We start from the raw sequence: 22,712 nt of genomic DNA, 5'->3' as shown, positions 1-22,712 counted from the left end.
AGAGAAGATTCTATCCTTGAAAGAAGGAAGTACACTAGGCAAGTTTGCATGTATGTAGCCTTTCTCCTGACTGTACCCTTCAGTCTGCATGGTATAGGATGGCTAGAACCCAGACAAGAAGCCACAGTCTTATGGATTTGAACAGTCAGAGGAAAAAGTTGAGGATGCCATAATGGCTGGAAAATGATGGGGAATATGCTGGAATGGAGGGAGCCACAGAGCAGAGAGCTCCCAAATCTGCTTGTAAATGCCATCCAAATTCTTGGTTGAATCCTCAACTTTACAGTAAGGAGAGCATTCATATGACCCAACAAAAAAGAATAGCTGGAAGGCTGAAATAACTGAAGATAGATTTAACTGCTATCCATTGAAGGGAAAATAGTTTTAAGTTTTAGTTTAGCTGAGTTAACTATTTCCTAAAACAAAATTTCAATACGTTTCAGAGGAAGATAAGGGAATCCAAGGTGTCTACCTATTAACTACAATGTCCGATATTCAATTAAAACTTACTAGACATGAGAAGTGACAGGTAAAAATACCCATAGTCAGAGAAATACCAATCAACGAAAATGAACTTTGAATAACACAGATATTAGAAATTGTAGACAATGATTTAAAGAAGGTAGGCTAAATATATTTGTTGATTTAAAGGGAAGTATGCTCATAATGAGTGAACAGGTACAGAATCACAACAGAGCACTGGAAGCTATAAACTACAGAACAACCATCATTGAAAGACACCTGAGGTCTGGGTGGAAACAGGTTGGTCCCACACCTGCGTGTGGTGGTTGAGAATCCGGAGAAATATCTCAGCTGCGGAGGTCCTCCAGGAAGAGTGAAGGGTTCTGACTCCACACAAGGCTACCCAGCCCAGGATTCCAGTGTCAGGAAGAGAAGTCCCCACAACTTTTAGCTATGAAAACCAGTCAAGATTGTGGCTGAGTGGAATGGAGGGCTGACAGAGTCACAGACTTTCCTCTAAAAGGGCCAGCACATGGACTAACTCAGTAACTGATTCACTTGCTCTGAGCTCTAGCACTGGGGCAGCAGCTCAAAAGGCACCAGAGACATACTGGGAGAAACTGAGTTGTCTGGGTTCAGGGCAACGGCTGGAGGGGCAGCTTCTTCCTAGACAGAAGTGCTGGCAGAGGCCACCGATCCTTGGTTGAGCCCTCCCCTGCCTGGCTTGCAGACCCCTGTGGTTGTGATATCTGAGTTTCTGGCAACTTAGTCCACACTGGTCACCCCACCCTGGAGATTGCCTGAGACCCTGACCTTCCCAACATGAAGGCCCATCCAAACCACTTACAATGGATTTTTCATGTAAATGGCCTGTCTTGGCTGCGGACTTTCCTAAAATCTCTCAAAGGTTGACAGAAACTAAACAAGCAACATCTAGCCTCGGCATGCCTCGTACCTCTTGCTAAGCAACTTCAAGCCTGGCACTAGTAGCAGCCAGCCTCAGTTTGTGGCTTTGCCTCTTAAGGCACTTCCAAGCCATCATGGCTGGTGGCCATCCGTAGACTGCTTGGTAGCTCATGCCAGGTAACCCCAGGCAGGACACAGGCTGCAGCTGAACTTGGCCTGGGGCAGGGCCCCTCCCAGGAGGCCCAGGCCTGCATGCCCAGTGACTGGGTTCAGCCTGGGTTCACCATCTGAGTTAACATCTGAGGATGACACAAGCAAAGAGTAGTCAGGGTAGGCTCTAGAGTCCTGCTAAAGTGAATCCTGCTTGGTAGAGTCAGTCCCTGTACTACAGCTCCTCCACTGGTCATGGGCTGTCCTCACAACTAACCAGCCTGAGGGTCAATCCCTCCCATTATCAAGCAAATAGCAACCAAGGATCAACTACGACAGGAGGGCACACACAACCTATACAAGGGACATACCTGGAGCACCCAGCTCAGGTGACCAGGGAAGACTGTGACACTGAGACCCCTAGCACACCTGCTACATAAGGCCATTCTATTAAGACTGGGAGACATAGCAGCCCCACTTAATAAGTAAAAACAAACACAAGGATGTAACCAAAATGGGAAGACAAAGAAACATGTCCCACATGAAAGAACAGAACAAAGCTTCTCAAAAAGAACTAAACAAAATGAAGACAAGCAATCTACCAGATGCAGAGTTCAAAACACTTGTTATAAGGAGGCTCAATGAACTTAGGGAAGGAGTAGATGAACTGAGTGAGAACTTTAAAAAAGAAATAGAAGACATAAAAGTGGAAATAGAAAATATAAAAATGAACCAGTCAGAAATGAAGAGTACAGTAACTTAAATGAAAAACACCTTAGGAGGAATCAACATTAGATTAGATGAAGGGAATGGTTGAATCAGTGATTTAGAAGATAAGGTAGCAGAAAACACCCAATCAGAACAGCAACAAGAAAAAATAATTAAAAAAAAAAAAAGAGTAGTTTAAGGGACCTCTGGGCCAACATCAGGCATACCAACATTCACATCATAGTGATACCATAAAGAGGAGAGAGAGAACAAGGAATTGAAAACCTATTTCAAGAAAGAATTACTGAAAACTTCCCTAACCTGTTGAAGGAAATAGACATAAAAGCCCAGGACACGCATAGAGTTCCAAACAAGATGAACTCAAAGAAGCCCACACCAGGACACATCATATTTAAAATGCCAAAGGTGAAAGACAAAGAGAGAATCTTAAAATCAGCAAGAGAAAAGCAGTTATTTACCTACAAGGGAACTCCCATAAGACTGTCAGCTGATTTCTCAACATAAACTTTGCAGGACAGAAGGTACTGGCAGGAAACATTCAAACTGATGAAAAGCAAAGACCTACAACTAAGATTACTCTACACAGCAAAGCTATCATTTAAATTCAAAGGACAGATAAAGAGCTTTCCAAACAAGAAAAAGCTTAAGGAGTTCATCATCACCAAGCCTGTATTACAGGAAACATTAGAGGGACTTCTTTGAGAAGAAGAAAAAAGAAAAAAAAAAAGATCAAAAATATAAATAATAAATGGCAATAACTACATATCTAGCAACAATTACTGTAAATGTAAATAGATTAAATGTTCAGATCAAAAGATAGGGTGGCTGAATGGATAAGAAAACAAGACCCTTGCATATCCTGACTACAAGAGACTTACTTTCATATCAAAAGACACACAGACTGGAAGTAAAAGGATGAAAAAAGATGTCTTATGAAAATGGAAACAAACAAAAAGCGATGTTAGCAGTGCTTATACCAGACAAAATAAACTTTAATATAAAGACTATATCAAGAGACAAAAAAGGACCAAGTTATTCCATTTCTTGGTATTTTTCTGAAGAAACCCAAAACACTACTTTGAGGGGACATGTGAATTCATATGTTCATTTGTAGCATTATTTACAATAGCCGAGATATGGAGGCATCCTGGGTGTCTATTAATGGATGAATGGATAAGGAAGAGGTGATATATGTATGAATTCTTGCCGTGTGCAACAACATGGATGGACCTAGCAGGCATTATGCTGGGTGGAGTAAATCAGACAGAGAAAGACAAATGTCATATATGGAATCTGTAGAACAGCATAAGCAAACAAACAACAGAAATAAGTTCATATATACAGAGAGCATTTTGATGGTTGTCAGATTGGGGAGTGGGATGGGTGAAGGGGACAGAGGATTAAGAGGTACAAATTGGTAGTTTCAAAATAGTCATGGGGATGTAGAATGTAGCATGGGGAACATAGTCAGTTGAATTGTAATAACTATACATGGTGTCAGATGGTTACTGGATTTATCGCAGTGATCGCTTAAGTTATATAAGTGTCTAATCACTGTGTTGTACACCTGAAACTGATATAATATTGTTTGTCAACTATAATTGAAAAAATATATAAAAATTAAAATAAAGAAAACTACACGTAGGTACATCATAATGAATCTACTGAAAACAAACAAACAAACAAACCTCGAGATTAAAAGAAAATCTGAAGGAAGCTAGAGAAAAGAATACACATTATATAAAGGGACATAATGATGTGAATGAGGATGGACTTCCCATCAGAAAGAATGGATAATATAGAACAATGTAAAACTATCATTAGAGAGTTGAAAATATCTGCAAACACAATTATATACAGTGAAAATATACATTAAAAATAAAAACAAATTTCAGACATTTTCTGATAATAAAAAAGAATTCTTTATCAGCATACCTGCATAAAAGAAATATAAAAAAAAAACTTTAGGCTAAAAGTCTGTTTAAAGCATATCAGTAGAGCCTCAAAATATATGAAGCTCAACTGACAGACTTAAAGGAGAAATAGAGAAATCCACAGTCATAGTTATAGATCCTAATACTCATACCTCAGTCATTGACAAAATAACTAAGAAAAAATCAGTAAAGGCATGGATGATTTGAATTCCAATATTAACAACCTAGACCTAACTGACATATATAAAATCCTACATCCAGTAACTACAGAATGCATTTTTTCAAGTGCATAAGGAATTTTCTCCAAGATAGACTGTATAATGGGCCATAAAATGAGACCCTGTAAGTACCAAAAGATTGAAAATATCAGTATTATTCTTTTACCAAATGGAATGATTAAGAAATCAAACAATAAGATCTATAGAAAATCTTTAATTATTTGGAAATTAGAAAGCATCATTCTAAATTACTGATAGACCAAGGCAGAAACCACAAGAAAAATGAGAATATATTTCAGGTTGCATGATGATTGAAATGCCACATACTGTGAATTTTGTGGGATAGAGTAAAGCAGGGCTTAGTCGGAAATAGCTTTAAATGCCTACCTTTAAAAAGAAGAGATTAAAATTGGTGATTTAAGTTGCCCACTTAAGCTATAAAAGGGCAAGCAAATTAAATTTAAAATAATAGAAATAAATAATAAAGTAAAAGTGGAAATAGAAATATATGAGCTAGAAAAAATGTGAACTACAAAAATTACACAGCTAAAAATTGTTAATTTCTTGTTAGCATGACTGATATGAAAATAGAAAACACAAATAACCCATATCAGGAATGATCCTACAGACATGAAAAGATTAATAAAGGAATATTATAAACACCTTTATAACAATAAATTTGACAACTTAAATGAGATAGAAAAATAACTTGAGAAACATAAATTACCTAAAACTGACAAATTAACTAAGTGAAGCAAAATATGAATAGCCCTATGTTAACTAAGGAAATTGGATTATCAAACAATTCCCACACACACACAAATTCTTGCATAGGAGTTTTCACTGGTGAATTAAATGAAACATTTATATAAGAGACACTATTAATCTTTCATAAACTCAGAAAATAGCAGCATAAGGACCGATCCTCACCTAATTTTATGAAACAAATATGGCCTGTTACCCAAACCAGACAAAGATAAAAATTACAAAATCAGAAAACTATACTTCAGTATCTCTTATTACAACATAGATGCAAAAATTCCTAACAGAATTTTAGCAAATCAGATCAAATGGCATATAAAGTGGTTACGACATCATTACCAAGTGGGGTTTATGCTACGAATGTATGGTTGGTTTAACATTTAAAAATCAAAAATTGTAACTCACCATATTAAAAGACTAAAAAAATTGAAAACTTAAATAATCCCACCATATAATTATCAGAATATATGCAGAGAAAGCATTTGACAAAATTCTTTATCTATCTCTGATTAAAAACTCTCAGCAAACTAAGAATAGAGGGGTTTCCTTGACCTTAAGGGACATCTACTAAACTCCTTCAGCTAAAATTATACTCAATGGAGAAAGATTACATTCCTTTCTTATAAGATCAGCAACATGCCTGCTCTCATCACTTCTATTCAAAATTGCCAGTGCAATAAGAGACAATAGACTGGAAAAGAAGTAAAAATGTCTCTTTTTGCAGGTGGCACAGTTTGTCAATGTAGAAAATTCTATGGGCAATACTAAAATGCTCCTAAAACTTGTAAGTGTAGAAAGATCACAGAATAAACAAAACCAATAAAATAAGATTAGTAATAAAAAATCAGTTATATTTCTATATTCAAACAATGAAAAATAGGAAATTGGAGGTACAAAAATGTCTTTATTATAGCATAAAAATTTTGAAATACATAGGAGTAAATCAGACAAAATGTACAAGTCCTGTACACTGAGAACTACAAAAATATTGCTGAGAAAACTGAAAGAAGACTTGAATTAATGGAGATATATGTCATGTTCATGGATTAAAAGACTCGATATTATTAATGTGCCAGTTGTCTCAAAATTTATCTACAAATCAATGCAATTCCAAGACAGTATAAACTACAGTACACATGATAGCAAAAGGATAGACATATAGATGAATAGAACAGAATAAAGAGTCCATCAATACACCCACAGATGTATGAGGAATTTTTTTTTGGCAAAAGTGCAAAGGCAATTCAGTGAAGAAAATATAGTCCTTCCAACAAATAGTACTGAAATAACTGGATATGCATATGTATAAAATGGACTTTGACTCATCTCTTGTACTGTATATAAAAATTAAATCAAAATGGATCATGGAACTAAATTTAAAGCTAAATCTATAAATATTTTAGAAGAAAACATAGGATGAAATACTTCTGACCATGGGTCAGGCAGATATTTTTTCTATATGATACCGAAAACATGATCCATAAAAGAAAAGGGTAATAGATTGTATTACATCAAAATTAAGAACTTGTTCTTTTCTAAGGACTTTGTTAAGAAAAAGACAAACCACACTCTAGGAAAATATATTTGCAAAACTCATATCTGATAAAAGTCTTGTATCCAGAATAGATAAAGAAATCTCAAAACTTAACAATAAAATAAACATCCCCAAATAAAATTAAATTAGAAACCAATTGGTGGAAGATTTTAAGACACTTCACAAAATAAACAAATAAAGAGTTACTCAACATTATTAATTAGGGAAATGCATAATAAAACCATAAGATGTCACTGTAAATCCATTAGAATGTCTAAGTATTAAAATGAAACCATTCCAAGTATAGGCAAAGATGTGGAGCAACTGGAGCAATCATAGATTGCTGATGTGAATCTAAAATGATGCAGGCACTTTATTTATTTATTTTTTTAATTAATTATTTTTATGGTGACAGTTAACGAAATCTAATAAGTTCCAGCAGTAAGGCATATATATATTTACACTGTCTGTTCACCTCTCATAGTTAGATTTCTTTCTTTCACCACATATTTGACCCACTTTACACCATCTACTTCCCCCCTTGCTCCTACTCTCTGGTAACCACTAGTCTCTAATCCATGTTTGTCCTGTTAATTTGTTGTTTTTAGGTTTATTACCCACATATAAGTGATTTTTTCTGTCTGGCTTATTTCGCTCAGCATGATTATCTCGAGGTTTAGCCATGTTGTTGCAAATGGCAGTATTTCATCTCTTCTTATAGCTGAGTAATATTCCATTGTATATATGTACCACAGCCTATTTAGCCAATTATCTATAGTAGGACACTTCAGTTGCTTCCATGTCATGGCCACTGTGAATAATGTTGCTATGAATATCAGTGTGAAAATATCTTTTCAGATATGAGTTTTCAAGTCTTTGAGATAAATACCCAGTAGAAGGATTGCTGGATCATATGGTAGATACATTTTTAGTTTTTTGAGGAGCCTCCATACTGTTTTCCATAGTGGCTGTAGCAATTTGCAATCCAACCAGGAGTGTATGAGGGTTCCTTGTTCTCCACATCCTCTCCAACATTTGTTATTACTTGTCCTGTTGATTATAGCTATTCTAACAGGTGTGAGATGGTATCTCATTGTGGTTTTGATTTGCATTTCCCTAATAGCTAGCGATGTTGGGCACCTTTTCATATATTTGTTGGCCATTTCGTTTCTCAAATAGGGTCTGACTCAAAGTAGTCTATAGTAAGTATTTCTATAATAAACAGAATTTGTTTGTTTGTTTGTTTGTTTGTTTGTTTTGAGCTGTATTATTGAGTTGTATGAGTATTTTGTTATTGAGTTGTATGAGTTCTTTGTATATTTTGGATATTAGGCCCTTATTAGAGGCGTTGCTTGCAAATATATTTTTCCAGTTGGATGGTTGTCTCTTACCTTGTTGACCATTTCTTTTTCTGAGCAGAAGCTTTTTAGTTTGATGTAGTTCCATTCATTTATTTTAGCTTTTACTTCCCTTGCCTTTGAGGTCAAATTCATAAAATCTTCTTTAAGTTCAAGGTCCTTGAGTTTAGTTCCTATGTTTCTTCTATGCATTTTATTGTTTCAGATCTTATATTCAGGTCCTTAATCCATTTTGAGTTACTTTTGGTGTGTAGTGATAGACAACAGTCTAGTTTCATTCTTTTACAGGTGGCTTTCTAGTTTTCCCAGCAACATTTATTGAAGAGGCTTTACTTTCTCCACTGTATGATTTTAGATTTTTTTGTTGAAAATTATTTGCCCATATAAACATGGGATTACTTCTGGACTTTCGATTCTGTTCCACTGGTCCACGTGTCTGTTTTTCTACCAATACCATGCCGTTTTACTTACTGTCGCTTTGCAGTATGATTTAAAGTCAGGCAGAGTGATGCCTCCAGCCTTGTTCTTTTTTCTCAGGGTGGCTTCGGCGATTCAGGTTCTTTTGTGCTTCTATATAAATCTGATGTTGTTTTGGTTCTATTTCATTAAAAATGCCGATGAGATTTTGATGGGATTTACATTAAATCTGTATAATGCTTTAGGTAATATGGTCATTTTAACTCTGTCGGTTCTTCCAGTCCAAGCACACGGAATATCTTTCCATTTCTTTGTATCTTCTTCAATTTCTTTTAAGAGAGTCTTATACTTTTCATCATATAGGTCCTTCACTTATTTTGTTCAATTTATTCCTAGGTATTTTTGTTGTTGTTGTTGCAATTGCAAAAATAATTATTTTTCCACTTCTTTTTTTGACATTTCATTATTAGAGTATAAGAACGCTATGGATTTTTGAATGTTGATTTTGTGTCCACAAACTTTACTGTATTTGCTTATTGTTTCTAGTAGTGTTCTTGCAGACTCTTCAGGGTTTTCTATATAGAGAATCACATCATCTGAAAATAGTGCCAGTTTGACTTCTCCATTTCCCTTTGGATGCCTTTTATATCTTTCTCTTGCCTGATTGCACTCACTAGGACATTCAATATTGAATAACACTGGCGATAGTAGACAGCCTTGTCTTGTTCCTGATCTTAGACTCCATTGCAGACTTATTCGATCTGAATCTGGAGGTAGTGCCAGGTAATCTGTTTTAACAGTCTGATACAAGCTGATGTTTGAAATCTTCTGACCTAGATTATCTCCATTTTTGACATGTGCCAAAGATCTATATTCTTGTTCTCCTAATTACATTACATCAAATATTTCTTTGTGCTATATAATTACAAAAACAAAATAGAAATTTCCTAAAAGAAGACCATAATTGTGTTACTCAATTAAATCATTGTTTTCATTTGTTCTCCAATATTATATTATAATCCAAAATAATTTTAACCTCAATTGTCATTAAAGTAGTTTGTCCTAATTTTAATTTTTTTATCCTCAGAAATCTAATATTTGTTTTCTGTTAATTTTGTATCTTCCTTGAGAAACTATTCTTAAAATATTTTTTTCATGGGCTTAATCACATAACTCTCTTATTGTGATTATATAGTGCTCTTCATGTAAAACCATAACATTTTATGAATGCCTTTGACACACAAACTAGGCTCTACTTCTAAGTAAATCAGTTTGTTATTCTTTTTAATACTAGCTTGTGGTATATTAACCAGCTTTATCACAAAAACTCATTCTTGTATAATTTCTACTAATCCTAACTCTTATTTTTTTTCTGAATTTTGGACAGAAGCATGTAGTATAAATTTTATATAATCCATTAAGGAAGTTCATTCATTGAATGAATATTTACTGAGTATTTGTTCTGTTGGGTACTAAAAATACAGTGATGAAGAGAGCATGATTGATTAGATGAAGGGATATTGGAGAGAGTGGAATCAAGATTAATTTCTGGCTGATGTAGCTGGGTTGTGCTATTTCCCGGAATAGTGAAAATGATAGATATATAGTGATTTATTTGTTTGTTTATATTAAGTTTTCTCTTGGGAAATTATGTAACTGCTCTTTGCACTAACTCTTCATCTATAAAATGGAAATGATAATATTTACCTCATATTGTCATTGGGAGGATTAAATAAGATAATACATGGAAAACGTTTAGAATAAATTCTGGAATAAGGACACTCAATACATGTTTGCTGCTATTATTATCATTGTTGAGTTTTAGGTGACTGTGTGATAGTCAAGTGGAGATACTTAAAACAATTGGCCCTGTGAGCTGAGCTTTTAGGAAAAAAGTGTTGATATTTGAAATTTCTCAGGGCAAGAGAGAGAAAGGGTCAAAAAAAGAATCCAGAGTAATAGCAATATTTAAGGGGTAAGCAGAGAGAGAGAAGATGATGATTCCACAAAGAAAAATAGAATGATTTTTTTATCCAAATATGGGCAGGCAGCATAAACCAGTTTTTTTTTTAAGTCTCACCTTCAGAAATAGATACACTATGCCATTTTCTATGTTTGTAAATGTTAGCAAATTACAGTAAAATCTAGATTAGTAGTAAGGATTAAATGATTGCCTGACAGCCAGTAGAAAGATTAGGCATACAACAAAGGTCATCTTTCCTACCATCTGTATTAGGTATTAGGTAGAGGACAGTCCCTTACTCCCAACTCATGGAAGGCTTCTGTAGTGTCTACTCCAAGAAACTGTCTACATTTCAAAAGTTGGGGATTGCTCTTGCAATTCTTTTTGCTACTGTATAGTAGCTGCTCTTCTATCATCCTTGGTGTAATATTACTCTGTCAGCTAGGTAGTATGAGTAGATTTTAGTATATATAACTTATAGGTATATATGGGTTTGTTACTACCAGCACAATTAAACTTTTTAGCACCCTCTACTTTCAAATTCTAGTTTATTTCTCCCTTATCTGTAGCCCAGATAGTGGTTATGCTTCTGGGTAAATAAAGCTCTCTTCAAACATTATCCTCAAGTTTTGACAGATATGCTCTAAATACCAGGAGAAATTCAAAAATGTAGCTATGTTTCCACTTAAGGAAATCTACTCCACCTAAATTTTTTTCATTCTAGCTTTCTTTCTGACTGGCACTTGTAATTAGATTTCTACTACTAGCTCTGCCAGGAATGAGCTATGTAATGATTTGAGGCAAACCAATTCTAAAATTTTTGAATCTTTTATTTTTCTTCTCTTCCTCTATTTTCTTCAACATAATTGGGTTGAGGTTGATTAATACTAAATTATCATAATTCATGACTAATTAAAATAACAAAGAGATATATGTATAGAAAATAGAAAATATAGTAATATGTTAATAATAATTGTTGTCAAAACTACAGGAATATTTAGACCTACCATTAATTGGTTAACATTTGCTTCATTGACTTTGAAGTAATAAGTGGAAACTGACCAGAAGTAGCTCTTTCAAAGTACTTATATTTATGATAAGATGACTCAACAGTACAAGGAATTATTCAATACAAAATTATCTAAGTCATCTAGACTAAATTTAATACTTACCACACACACACACAAACTGGGGGTATGAATAAAAGTCTACTGTACCTTGACCTCTAGGGGAATGTAGCTCCAGTGGCCCATTAGTTAGTTGCCTTGTATATATGGATGCTGAGTAATATTATACCAAGGATGATAGAAGGGCAGCTACTATACAGTACCAAAAATGATTGCAAGAGCAATCCCAAACCTTTGAAAGGTAGAAAGTTTCTTGGAGTAGAAACTATAGAAGCCTTCCATGAAGAAGGGGTGAGGGACGGTCCTCTATCTAATTCCTAATACAGGTAGTAAGAAAGCTGAGTTTTGTTGTGTGCCTACCCTTTGCTACTGGTTGTCTCTTTCTTAGGTGCTGCCAAGGCTGTCACTGTGGGTAGGATCTAGTGAGAGGGCTCACAGATGAGATCCAGAGCCTCTGTACAGAGACTCAGCCCTGTAGTGGGTGCATGTGTCATGAAGCTCTGAGCCCTCGGGGTTCTTAAGCTTAGCGGTGAATTTACTTTCTGTGATTGGATCTCCTAGGGTTGTGGAGGTTCACACTCTTAGTATAATTGGCTGTATGCGAAATAACTAACCCTAATGTGTTGATCTAACGGTGTATCATGGTAGCTCTGCTACACCCACCTCTGACTGTACAGATATGCATATCAGGCAACCTTACAGTATAAATGCTGATGAGATGTGGTGGACACTCACTGGTAGGTAGGCAGCCCTGCTGTATTAGTGCTGCTAAGTACTATGGTCAGAACTTGAATTTGAGTCACAATTCAAATAGTAATTCTGATTAGATAGATTACTTGTGTTTTTTTTTCTTTACTTTTTTTGTGTTCTACAATAAACATATTTCTTTTTGTATTAATTTTATAATCAAAAAATAAAAATTTTCATGTTCTAGATAAAACCTTTTTCTGGATAATATATCTCCAATCAGCTAATGAATTTCCATTCTGGGTAATCCTGCAACTCTTTACAACAAATCTGAAAGCTTCTCTGATGGTTTCCTTTTACCCTTCTTCATCCCTGCACTATACTTATTTCATTTAACCTCTACAGACCTGGTTTCCTGGACTTATTATCATATTTTCTGTTAAACTCTTGATCTCAGTATGTTTAACCCTCACTTCATCTCTTATATACTTTTAATTTTACAAGAAAGCACAAGATTGCATTAATATATGATATAAATTCAGAATAGGTTGTGTTTTTCCACTTACATGTTACAGGTTTCCTCATGTTAGTGGATACTGTGAATTTTGAATTATTATGTTATTAAGTTGTTTGATCTTTTTTTTAAACTCAACAATACCTGTGCTTGAAAACTTACAAATGGTCTTACCTTTTATTCTTCTTCAAATGCAGGGGGAGAGAGGATTTCCAGGTTTGGAAGGCCATCCAGGTTTGCCTGGATTTCCAGGTCCAGAAGGGCCTCCAGGGCCTTGGGGACAAAAGGTATGTGCCAAGTTGCCAGCCAATAATATCAAAGAAATTAGCCATCTTGAATGTGGAAATATGTGTCAAATCAATTTAAAAGTTCCTGAATTATAGCCAGGAACTACTATTTAAATAAAAATAATAGAACACCCACGAGTCTATATTTTATTGTTTTTTAAAAAATGAATATTACTGCCATATTAAAATGCTTTTGAAAGATGCTATTAATTGTATGTGGTGATTGGGATTCTTAACAAAAATTAAGTTCTGTCAGGAGCTTAGCTGACCTAGAGAGAGCTGAGCTTCCAGGTGTCAGAGTAACTGATAAAGACAGCCAAAATGAAAGTAACAGTCAGACTTTTAGTCACTTACTGTGACAGTATAAGCAAAAAATTAAACCGAGAAAGGGCCAGCTTCCCCACTGTTCCATTTTTCCTCATGGAAGAGCACCAGTGAGGGTCAAATGAGTCAGCGCAGACACAGGAAATTGTTTCACTTCTGAGAGAGCTTGGAGCAAAATCTCCTGCTTTTTTTTTTTTTATGGACCTGGGGGTGGGATGGGGAAAGGGAGAAAGGAAAGGGCTAGGAGTGGAAAACTAGTGAGTCAAAGTGCAGAAAAAGTATGTTTAAGGATCCTCCATTTTCCCCCCAATGTTCCAGGGACCTTTCAATGCAGATATGCATAAGAACATGACCAGTCAGGGGGCCCAAGTTCTTGACTACAGCCCCCTTCAGGGACTGCCATGCACTGGCTGTGCACTAAGTCTGGTGTGGGATGGGCAGTTTTCCCCTATGAGGCCTACAATAAGGACTTTGTAATCATCTATGATTAAGCCTGAAACATCACACAAACTTTTTAACAAGGAGCCAGACTCCTCAGTTGCATCCATTGATTTTTCAAGACCTGAGTGAAAAACATAGGCTACTCCACTGTAGACACGAATGGGTAGGACTTTGAGGAGTTATGTCAAAAACTGGGTACTTAGTCTGAGACCACAGTATCATAGTCATGATCAAAATCATTCCAAGTTTGCCTGGAGAATTGAGAGTAACCATGAGCCCCAACCATCACCAAGCTAGGAATAGATGGCCAAGCCCATCTGATCTACTTTAGAGAGCAAGGAGGCTTTTTTCTTAAGTCTCATGATGGATATTTCTACTTTACCAGTTTCAGTGATCTAGGTACAACATGAAGTGTTGGCAATAGTAAGACCCCTCCTTGGCTGGCCAGCAGGAAGTTGAAGGCTATGCTGTTATCCAGTACTACTTAGGCTAAGGAATTGAGTGAGGCTAGTCTGTTCTGCTTCCAAAACTGAAGTAGTGTCATTAATGACTTCAGTAAAGGTCAAAGGCAGATTGCACACTGTGTTCTTTAATTGAATGACCCTGATGGTGGGAAAAGTAGCCTGGAGCAGATGGTAATACCAAGTGACAAATCTGAGTTACCAGTCTACCTGTTTTTGGAGGTCTCCTTTTATTCTATTTAGTGTGATATGCTCAATGGGAGGGGCTAGATTGAATATTTGTAAGTTTCTTATCAATGCCCCACATGTAAATGTTACATTGATAAGAATATTCAAAGGCCTGGCTTTTACAAAAAAATAAAAATAAACAATAATACCCCAAGTGGGACACACATAGCGCTAGGAATATAAGTCATTGTTACCATGGGGGTCAATCAGCCAGTTCTTCCTGGTGGGCAGAATCGGTGAATGGAATTGGAAAATTTGTTTAAGGTGGGACAGATATAGGATAAGAGAGCAGACCATCACTATCAAGTGTCCATTTGTTGTTTTTAGTAGCACAGCAGTCAGACATTTATCTGTGGGGTTGGTTGGCAGATGACATATTTAACAGTTTGTCAAATTCAGAGTGGTAATAACTACCTGGGATGGTGTATGAATGAATTTGGCAAGGTAGAAATCACACAGGTTATTCTGTGGAAGAGAAAGTATTAGAATAGATCCATACACCCTATGTCTCCCATATCCAGGCTCATGTATCTGAAGGTGCTATTGCCCTATCAATTGGGAAGACTTCCTCACTGACTGCAGTGTGGGAAGTCTCTTCTATACCATGAGCAACAACAGCATCTTATGTGCATGTTAAGATAGGGAATAGAAAGAGATAATAATGAATTGTAAGATTGGGAGAAATTTCTGTTTCTTTTTAAAATATCTTTTTTGGCTCATTGCCCTTTACCATCTGTATTTGGTAGACTGGTGAACCTGGTACACGAAAGGGCCAGTTCTATTCATTTGCCTGGAATGGAAAATGCTTTAAAAACTTTTTTTCCTAATTTTTTTAATGTAATAGTGATACATGATGTCATTAGAATATTAAGGAAAACAAATGGATACTCATCATATAGTCCTCCCAGTAAAGGGGGGAAATTAAATGCATAAATATTTTTTAACACCTACCTATATCAGAGCATAGATTGTAGGAGTATGGTTCAGCATAATTTCTGAGGCAGTGGCGGTACATCAAGGTAGTTTTGTTAGATTCAAGAGCAGAAGGGATCTGTGCTAAATTTCTTGAATAGAACTTTATGCTGAGGAAAAATCAAGGCTCTAAATCACTGCATAAAATTTAAGAACATTTAAGATGAGGCATTTAAGAGAATTTCCTATGTCCAATGAGGTGCAAAAGCAGCAGAATATTTCTTGTGCACTCAGGAGAGGCACAGAAGTAGCAGAGAGATATGAAAGAGTCAACTGCACAGAATTGAGCACTAATTCAGTAGCAGTCCATGCAGACTATTTGTGTGGAACATCTCAGCGAATTCCAGCTTGGACTCGACTGTTTCACTCCTCAACTGTTTTCACTCCTCAGCTGTTTCACACCTTCGAACTACTTAAGCTTTCCATAACTTAGGCACAGTCTTGTGAAAATGAGGTGAGAACTGCAATCGACTGAGATTAAATTTCAACCATGTTAGCGAAATGGGTGCTCTGAAATAGAAAGTAAGAATCCAACAGTGGTAACCATCAGGTCCAATGGAATAAGAAACCCTAGAAAAATAAGGTTAAATTTCTTGCATCTGAGTTTATCAAGGATTAGGGACTGAGTTTCTTGCACATCGTACTTGCTGAGAGGTAATAGCTTTAATAAATATTGTGTCAAATTAAAAATGGTTCACTACATTAAAATTCCTTTGGAATAATTTAGTATTAACTGGGACTATACTACAATAATATGATAATTTTTAAAGGTGTGATTTCATGCAGTTGAAATTTAGAAAACAGTCTAATCTTTTGTTGTGGTTCCATTTCAATATCCATAAAATGAGAAGCTTGGACTGCTTTCTAAATTTTGGGATTCTGAATTTGAAGCACTTTGTGTTTCTATCTCCAGTATGACTCCCTATGTCACAACATTGCTGAACTTATAGTTTTTATGTGATTGGGTATTCTGGCACATATGTGTATGTTAATACATATACTGAATCAAACATTTCATAGGATTATACTTAAATCTGAATACTCCTATATATGAAAGTAAAAATATGTAAACATGTATATGAGTGGTATATACATTTTCTGAAGAATTTCTTTATTCTTAAAAATAAAATTTAATTCTGGTGTCCATTAGCCACTGAGTTCTCCATATCTTTAATAAGTATCAATTTATGTTATTTTCTTATAAATATGCCCAAGAATTTCTTATGAATATGCATGCAGATAAAAATATATACATGCACATGCACACACATATGTAGATGTTCTTTTACCTCCTTTTGTTTATAAAATGGTAGTTTATTTAACAAATTGTTTTACCTTTGTTTTTCACTTAATGTACATTGTAGATATCCCATATCAGTATGTACAAAACCTCCTCATTATTTGTAATAACTGCATTGTATTTCATTGTGTGTATGAACCATAATTTATTAAGCCAGTCCCCTGTTGACGGTCATTTAGGTAATTTTTATTTTTTCCTAGTACAAATAGTGCCACTAAGATCTACAATTTTATAAATTTCCTTTCCCCAATAAAGGATTATCTTTGTAAGATTACTGGAAGTGGTATTGCTGGATCAAATGGTCTATGTGTTTATTTTTATGGATATTGCCAGATTGCCCCCCAAGAACTTGTATGATTTATTCTTGGCTCAGCAATATAGATCAGTTTTCCTATAGCTTCACCAGTGCTATTTTGTAACTTGATTTTTTGACTGACAAATGAAAAATTGCCTCTCAATGTACTTTTAGTTTGCATTTCTCTTATTAAGAGTAAAGTTAAGCATCTTTTTATAAGTGTAAGAATCAGTTGTGTTTTCTGTGAACTGTCTAGTCATATCATTTGCCCATTTTTCTACTAGATTGTTGGTGCTTATATTTCAACAATCTATTTATATAGTAGAGAGATTATCCTTTGTGTTGTGAGTTGCAATTATTTCCTCCTCAGTCATTGTCTTTGCTGGGTGTGTGTATGTATGTGTATATTTATGTCTCTCTGTGTGTTTTTCAGAAGTCTTTCATGGCTTTTGGATTTTGTGTAGGAAATGACTTCTTCACTGAAAGATTATAAAATACTTCTCTCATGTTTTCTTCTAATATTTTAATAATTTAATTTTCACATGTAAAACTTTTATCCATTTCTGATTCATCCTGGTGTATGGTTTGTGATGTAAGTTCCACCTTTATCTTTTTTCCTGATGTCCTCACAAGTGTGTCCCTATATAATTTCCTCCATTGGTTTGCAGTGCCACTTTCATTATGTACTAAATTCACATGAATATATGGACTTGTAGGAAACCTTCTATACTATTCCAATGGTCTACTTATTTAACTATCAGAACCAAACTATTTTTATTAAAATTATTGGAATGACATTGGTTAATAAAAGCGAGTAAGTTTCAAGTGAGAAATTTAACTTTGAATGATAAACACACAGAACCAAACTATTTTCATTATTGGCATTTTATGCTATATTTTTATATCTGACAGGACTAGTGTCCCCTCATTTTTCTTTTTTTCTTCACAATTTTACTCAATATTCTTACTTGTGTATTTTTCCATGTGAATTTAGTATCATCTTGTCCAGTTTAAAAAAAAATGCGTTATTTTTATTTTTTATTGTATCAAATTTGTAACTAAATTTGTTGAGAATTGACTTTTTTTGTGTTGAATCCTATTATCCAAGAACATGTTGCCTTTCTGTTCAAGTCTTCCTTTTGAACTTCACAAGTTTTTAAAAATATTTTTCTTATGAATCTTGTACATTTTTAAAGTTTTTTTTCTAAATATTTTATCTTTTTGCTATGATAAATCGCATATTTTATTCCATTATATTTTCTAACCAGTAGTTATTGGTATATATGAAAGCTATTAATTTCTTTATATTAATTTATGTACAGTTATCTTACTGAATGATCTTATAGATTATAGCAGTTTTTCATTTAATTGTCTTGGATTTTCAAAGCATAAAATTATATTATTCGCAAATGGTGGTATTTTTGCCTTTTCTTTTCCAATTTTTATTCCTTTAATTTCTCTCTCTTGTCTAACCATGTTGGTTAATACAACCAGTACAATCTTAAGACATCCTTGTCTTATTTTTGCCTTTAATGAGAAGACACAAAAAGATTCATTGAGCAAATAGTCTTCTAGTTGCTTTAAAATAGCATTAGATTTATTTTAATCTTCTTAGAGATGCCTCTGTTGTGGAGAGAGTAGAATATTAAATGTTTTTTTAAAGAAAACTATGGGAGACAGAATAATGCTCACCCTTAAAGATGCCATGACCTAATCCGCAGAATCTGTGAATATGTTAGGTTACATAGACAAGTGGAATTAAGGTTGCAGATAGAATTAAAGTTATGAATCAGCTGGTCTTAAACTAGGAAGATTATCCGTGCACACCATGGCTTCTCCTATACCTTTTCTGATGGGGAGAATGCACTAGTCTTTCATCCAGCACAAATGTCCAATCCACTTGGCAGCTGCATTTTTTCACTATATGTTAAACTGACATTCTGGTTTAAAAAACAAATAAACTAGGAAGATTATTCTGGATTATCTGGGTGGGCCCACTGTAATCATAAGGTCCTTTAAATGTGGAAAAGGAAGACAGAAGAGTCAGTGTCAGAGTGATCAATATTTGAAAGATTCATTCAGCCATTGCTGGCTATGAAGATTGAGGAGGGCCATGAGCTGAGGAATGCTGGTGATTTTAGAAGCTGAAAAAAGATAAAAAATGGATTCTCTCCCCTAAAAACTACAGAAAGTAACACGGCACTACCACTGAAATCCCAGTCATACTTCTCACTTCCAGATTGTGTGATTTTAAGCCACAAAGTTTGTGATAATTTGTAACAGCAGCACAGGAAACTATAGTACACCATGTAACCATTTCTCAAAATGAAGCTTTTTGTAGAAGCCCCAAATAGAAAAAAATAGAGCTGTGCTTATTGAAAGAGGGCTGTGACATAGGTATGGAAGAAGCTCCAAAGGAAACTCTAGGGTGGTGAGTCGAATAGTTTAGAAACCACTTGGATAAAGCAAGATGTCCCGGTTTAATAAAAGATATCTAAAGCCTCAGCCAGTGGCCTACTAGCTATATACTCCACTTAAATTCCTGACTTTTGGAGGAGAATAAGGTTTTCTTTATTTCATTTTTTTAAATAAACTAATTAGACAAGACTTTATATTCTTAGCAATGCGATTGTAACTAGAAAAAGGTAAATAGATTAATACATGGATAGCCTCTTTTGCATGGAATCTATAACAAAAGCTAGAAAGGAAAGTCTATGTTTCTTTCTTATTTCTTCTTAAGCTTTGCCAGTAGAAAGTGCCTTATAAAACAAAGCCGAGGTTTAAAACAGCAAACTCAAGAACAGCACATATTTCGGCTCAGAAATGATGCTATTTATTACCAGCATGAGAATCAGATTAAAATAATATAGAAACAGCACAGATTTACAGCTCTTATTATTTATGCACAAATGATTTGGAGAATATCTATACTACTATTTCATTTTTTGTTCTTGCATGATTCATTAATTTTACAGGTATTAAGTTTCTTCTACATGTCAGCAGTTTTCTTATCAGTAAATAAAGGCTTTTCTTATTTTTTATCATACAATAACTTAGCTCAGTGTTTTCATTTTCAATAATAAATGTTTCTTCCTTGGGTATGTAAATTTCTACTAACTTTCACAAAGGTTCACGAAAATTTAATTCTCTTATTTTATAATCTAAAATTAGTTATTTGAGGGCTATTTTGAAGGTAAAAGAACTGAATATGTTTTATTTTTCAGGGTGATGATGGAATTCCAGGGCCACCAGGACCAAAAGGGATCAGAGTAAGTGATAAGTGCTGTATATCAAATGCTTTGTTGGTCAAAACAGAGAACAAGCAAATGAAGTGTTATGAGACAACTGGAAAAGACTCATATTGAAACGAAAAAAAAAATTCAGTCTTTAAAAAGTTAAATGAAAGAGTTGGTATATGACTACAATTAACCTTTGGTATTTTGATAATTATCTTTATACATCCATATGTCTGTATAAACTAATGTAAGATGATTTTTAAGTAGCTTATGGTTAAGAAATATAAAAGTGATAAATTCTAACAAATTTCCATTTTATTAGAAATATATATCACGCAAATGGTTTAAACCAGAACTTCCCATCTCTTTCTCTGGATTCAGAGGGCTGGTCCCTCAGGCTGTGTACCCTCCTCGTGTACCATGTACACAGATTATAATTTTCTTTGTGTATCTTGAAGAAATGAATTTGGGAAACAATGGATTAAACCACTATGTTAAAGAATAACTACTTTTGGAAGAATACAAAATTTCCTCAATTCTAAGATGTATGATTTTTCGTTTTAATGTTCTGGAAGTCAGACTTTGTCTCAAATTTAAAGTGTACATTAAGTGGAATTTTTCTAAAAATCTTTTAGGTTAACATATATATTTTAGTGTGTTATGAAATTAGGAGGAAATTATTGTTTAAATATAATTTGAATATAAAATACATGGGTGGTGACATAGCATGTTTACCTGTGTGATAAATATTCTGATCCTTCGATCTCTAGAAATTTAATAGATGTACAAATTTTACATAAGCATTCTGTTTACTGTCTACTGCGTAACAACAGGTAGCTTGGCTTATGTGCCATTTCTGAATGGTGTGGGTAGGGTACTGGAAAAGCAAGGAAGAAACTCAAAATTCTTAGATTATTTTAGTAGACATATTTCTGTTTTTCTGTAATAAGTGGACATCTGAATACTATTAAAGCTCTTCATAATAATCATAATATACCTCATAATAGCTTTGGCTACCATTAACTATGTCCCAAGCACTGGGGAGACTAAAAAAGAACTGTCTATTCTATCAATTCCCATTTCCAAGCATCTGGGAGTACTTGAATAATCCATGCCCCTCAACTAGAACTTCAAAAGTCTTATGAATAGGTGGCCTGATAGTTTCTGCATCCTAAGGTCTCAGCTCAAGGCAACTCTTGACATGCAGATTTTAAGACTTTATTATTATGGAAACTTTTAAGCATACACAAATGTACAGAGACTATAGCACAGTAGACCTCCATATACCCATCACTCAGCTTCAAAATTATCAACATTTTGACAAGTATATTTCATCCGTACCCCCACCACTATTTTTTGGAATATTTTAAAGTAGTTCCCTCACATCATTTATTCTATCAATGAATACTTCCATATATCTCTCTGATAACCACATAACCACTATACCATAAGACACCTCAAAAAATTAGTGATGATTTTTCAGTATACTTCAAAACTCAGTTCATATTCATATTTCCTCAATTGTCTCAAAGTTGTCTTTTTACAATTGGTTTATTCAAACCAAGATCCAAGCAAGTTCCACATATTGCATTTGCTTGCTATGTTTCTTAAGCCTCTTTTATTATGACATTGGAGAAACTAGGTCATTTGTATTGTACTGTGTTCCACATTCTGAATCTGGCTGATTGTTTACTCGTGATGTCATTTAAATTGTCCTCTTTCCCCTATATTTCCTGAAAATTTGGGGTTGCCTTGGGAGAGCCGAGAAATTTCTGGGGATACAGAAAGAGCTATATACTTAAGATTTGTGCATTTTACTGTATGTAAACTATACAGCAAAGAATTTAAGGAAATGGAAAAAGAATACTTTATAATTAGTGTTTGTTCTTACTACTGAAATACATCTTATGGCTCACATATCTATCTCACTTTTTTGATGCTGGGTTTGATCAATGGTCTCAGGTATATGAGCCTGATTCTGCCATCGAAAATTTTCCCATCAGCTTTCACCTAAAATGGTTTAGGATCCATTGATCATCATTGCCTAGATCCATTTTTTTTCCATTCAGATTTACAAAATGATGCTTTTAAAAAATTCTATTCTTTATTTATTAGCTAGAATTCTAATTTATCAGCTGGTATTCTAATAGGGTAATGAGTTTGTATACCAGCAACTTCAAGTGATGATCAGGGAAGGTATTTTTAATTTGTTTTCATAAACATATGGAATTTATGTGTTTAAATCAATTGTATTCATTACTCTTTGAAGCCTCCCATCTTTGATCTGTGGAAGTCCCTTCAAGTTGATCCTTGTCCTGTGTCCTTTTAACAAAACTCTATTTTATTTAATATATATATTTTTTATTTTTCAATTATGCTTAACATACAATATTATGTTATTTTTAGG

The 22,712-nt window shown here is 34.4% G+C and overlaps 1 protein-coding gene across 6 annotated transcripts in view; it reads left to right on the top strand.

The window, feature by feature from the left end:
• The window catches only part of COL4A5 (collagen type IV alpha 5 chain), a 246,222-nt gene that overhangs the window by 101,777 nt on the left and 121,733 nt on the right, over window positions 1–22,712 (top strand). For all 6 annotated transcript variants that reach the window (XM_015591652.2, XM_015591651.2, XM_015591650.2 and 3 more), the window contains exons 3-4: window positions 12,959–13,048; window positions 20,294–20,338. In XM_015591652.2, the coding sequence (XP_015447138.1) occupies window positions 12,959–13,048; window positions 20,294–20,338 (135 nt within the window). The remainder of the gene's footprint in view (window positions 1–12,958; window positions 13,049–20,293; window positions 20,339–22,712) is intronic.

This window comes from Pteropus alecto, unplaced genomic scaffold (genome assembly GCF_000325575.1).
Source record: "Pteropus alecto unplaced genomic scaffold, ASM32557v1 scaffold246, whole genome shotgun sequence".
NCBI lineage: Eukaryota > Metazoa > Chordata > Mammalia > Chiroptera > Pteropodidae > Pteropus > Pteropus alecto.
This window is presented reverse-complemented; position numbering and strand designations above follow the sequence as displayed.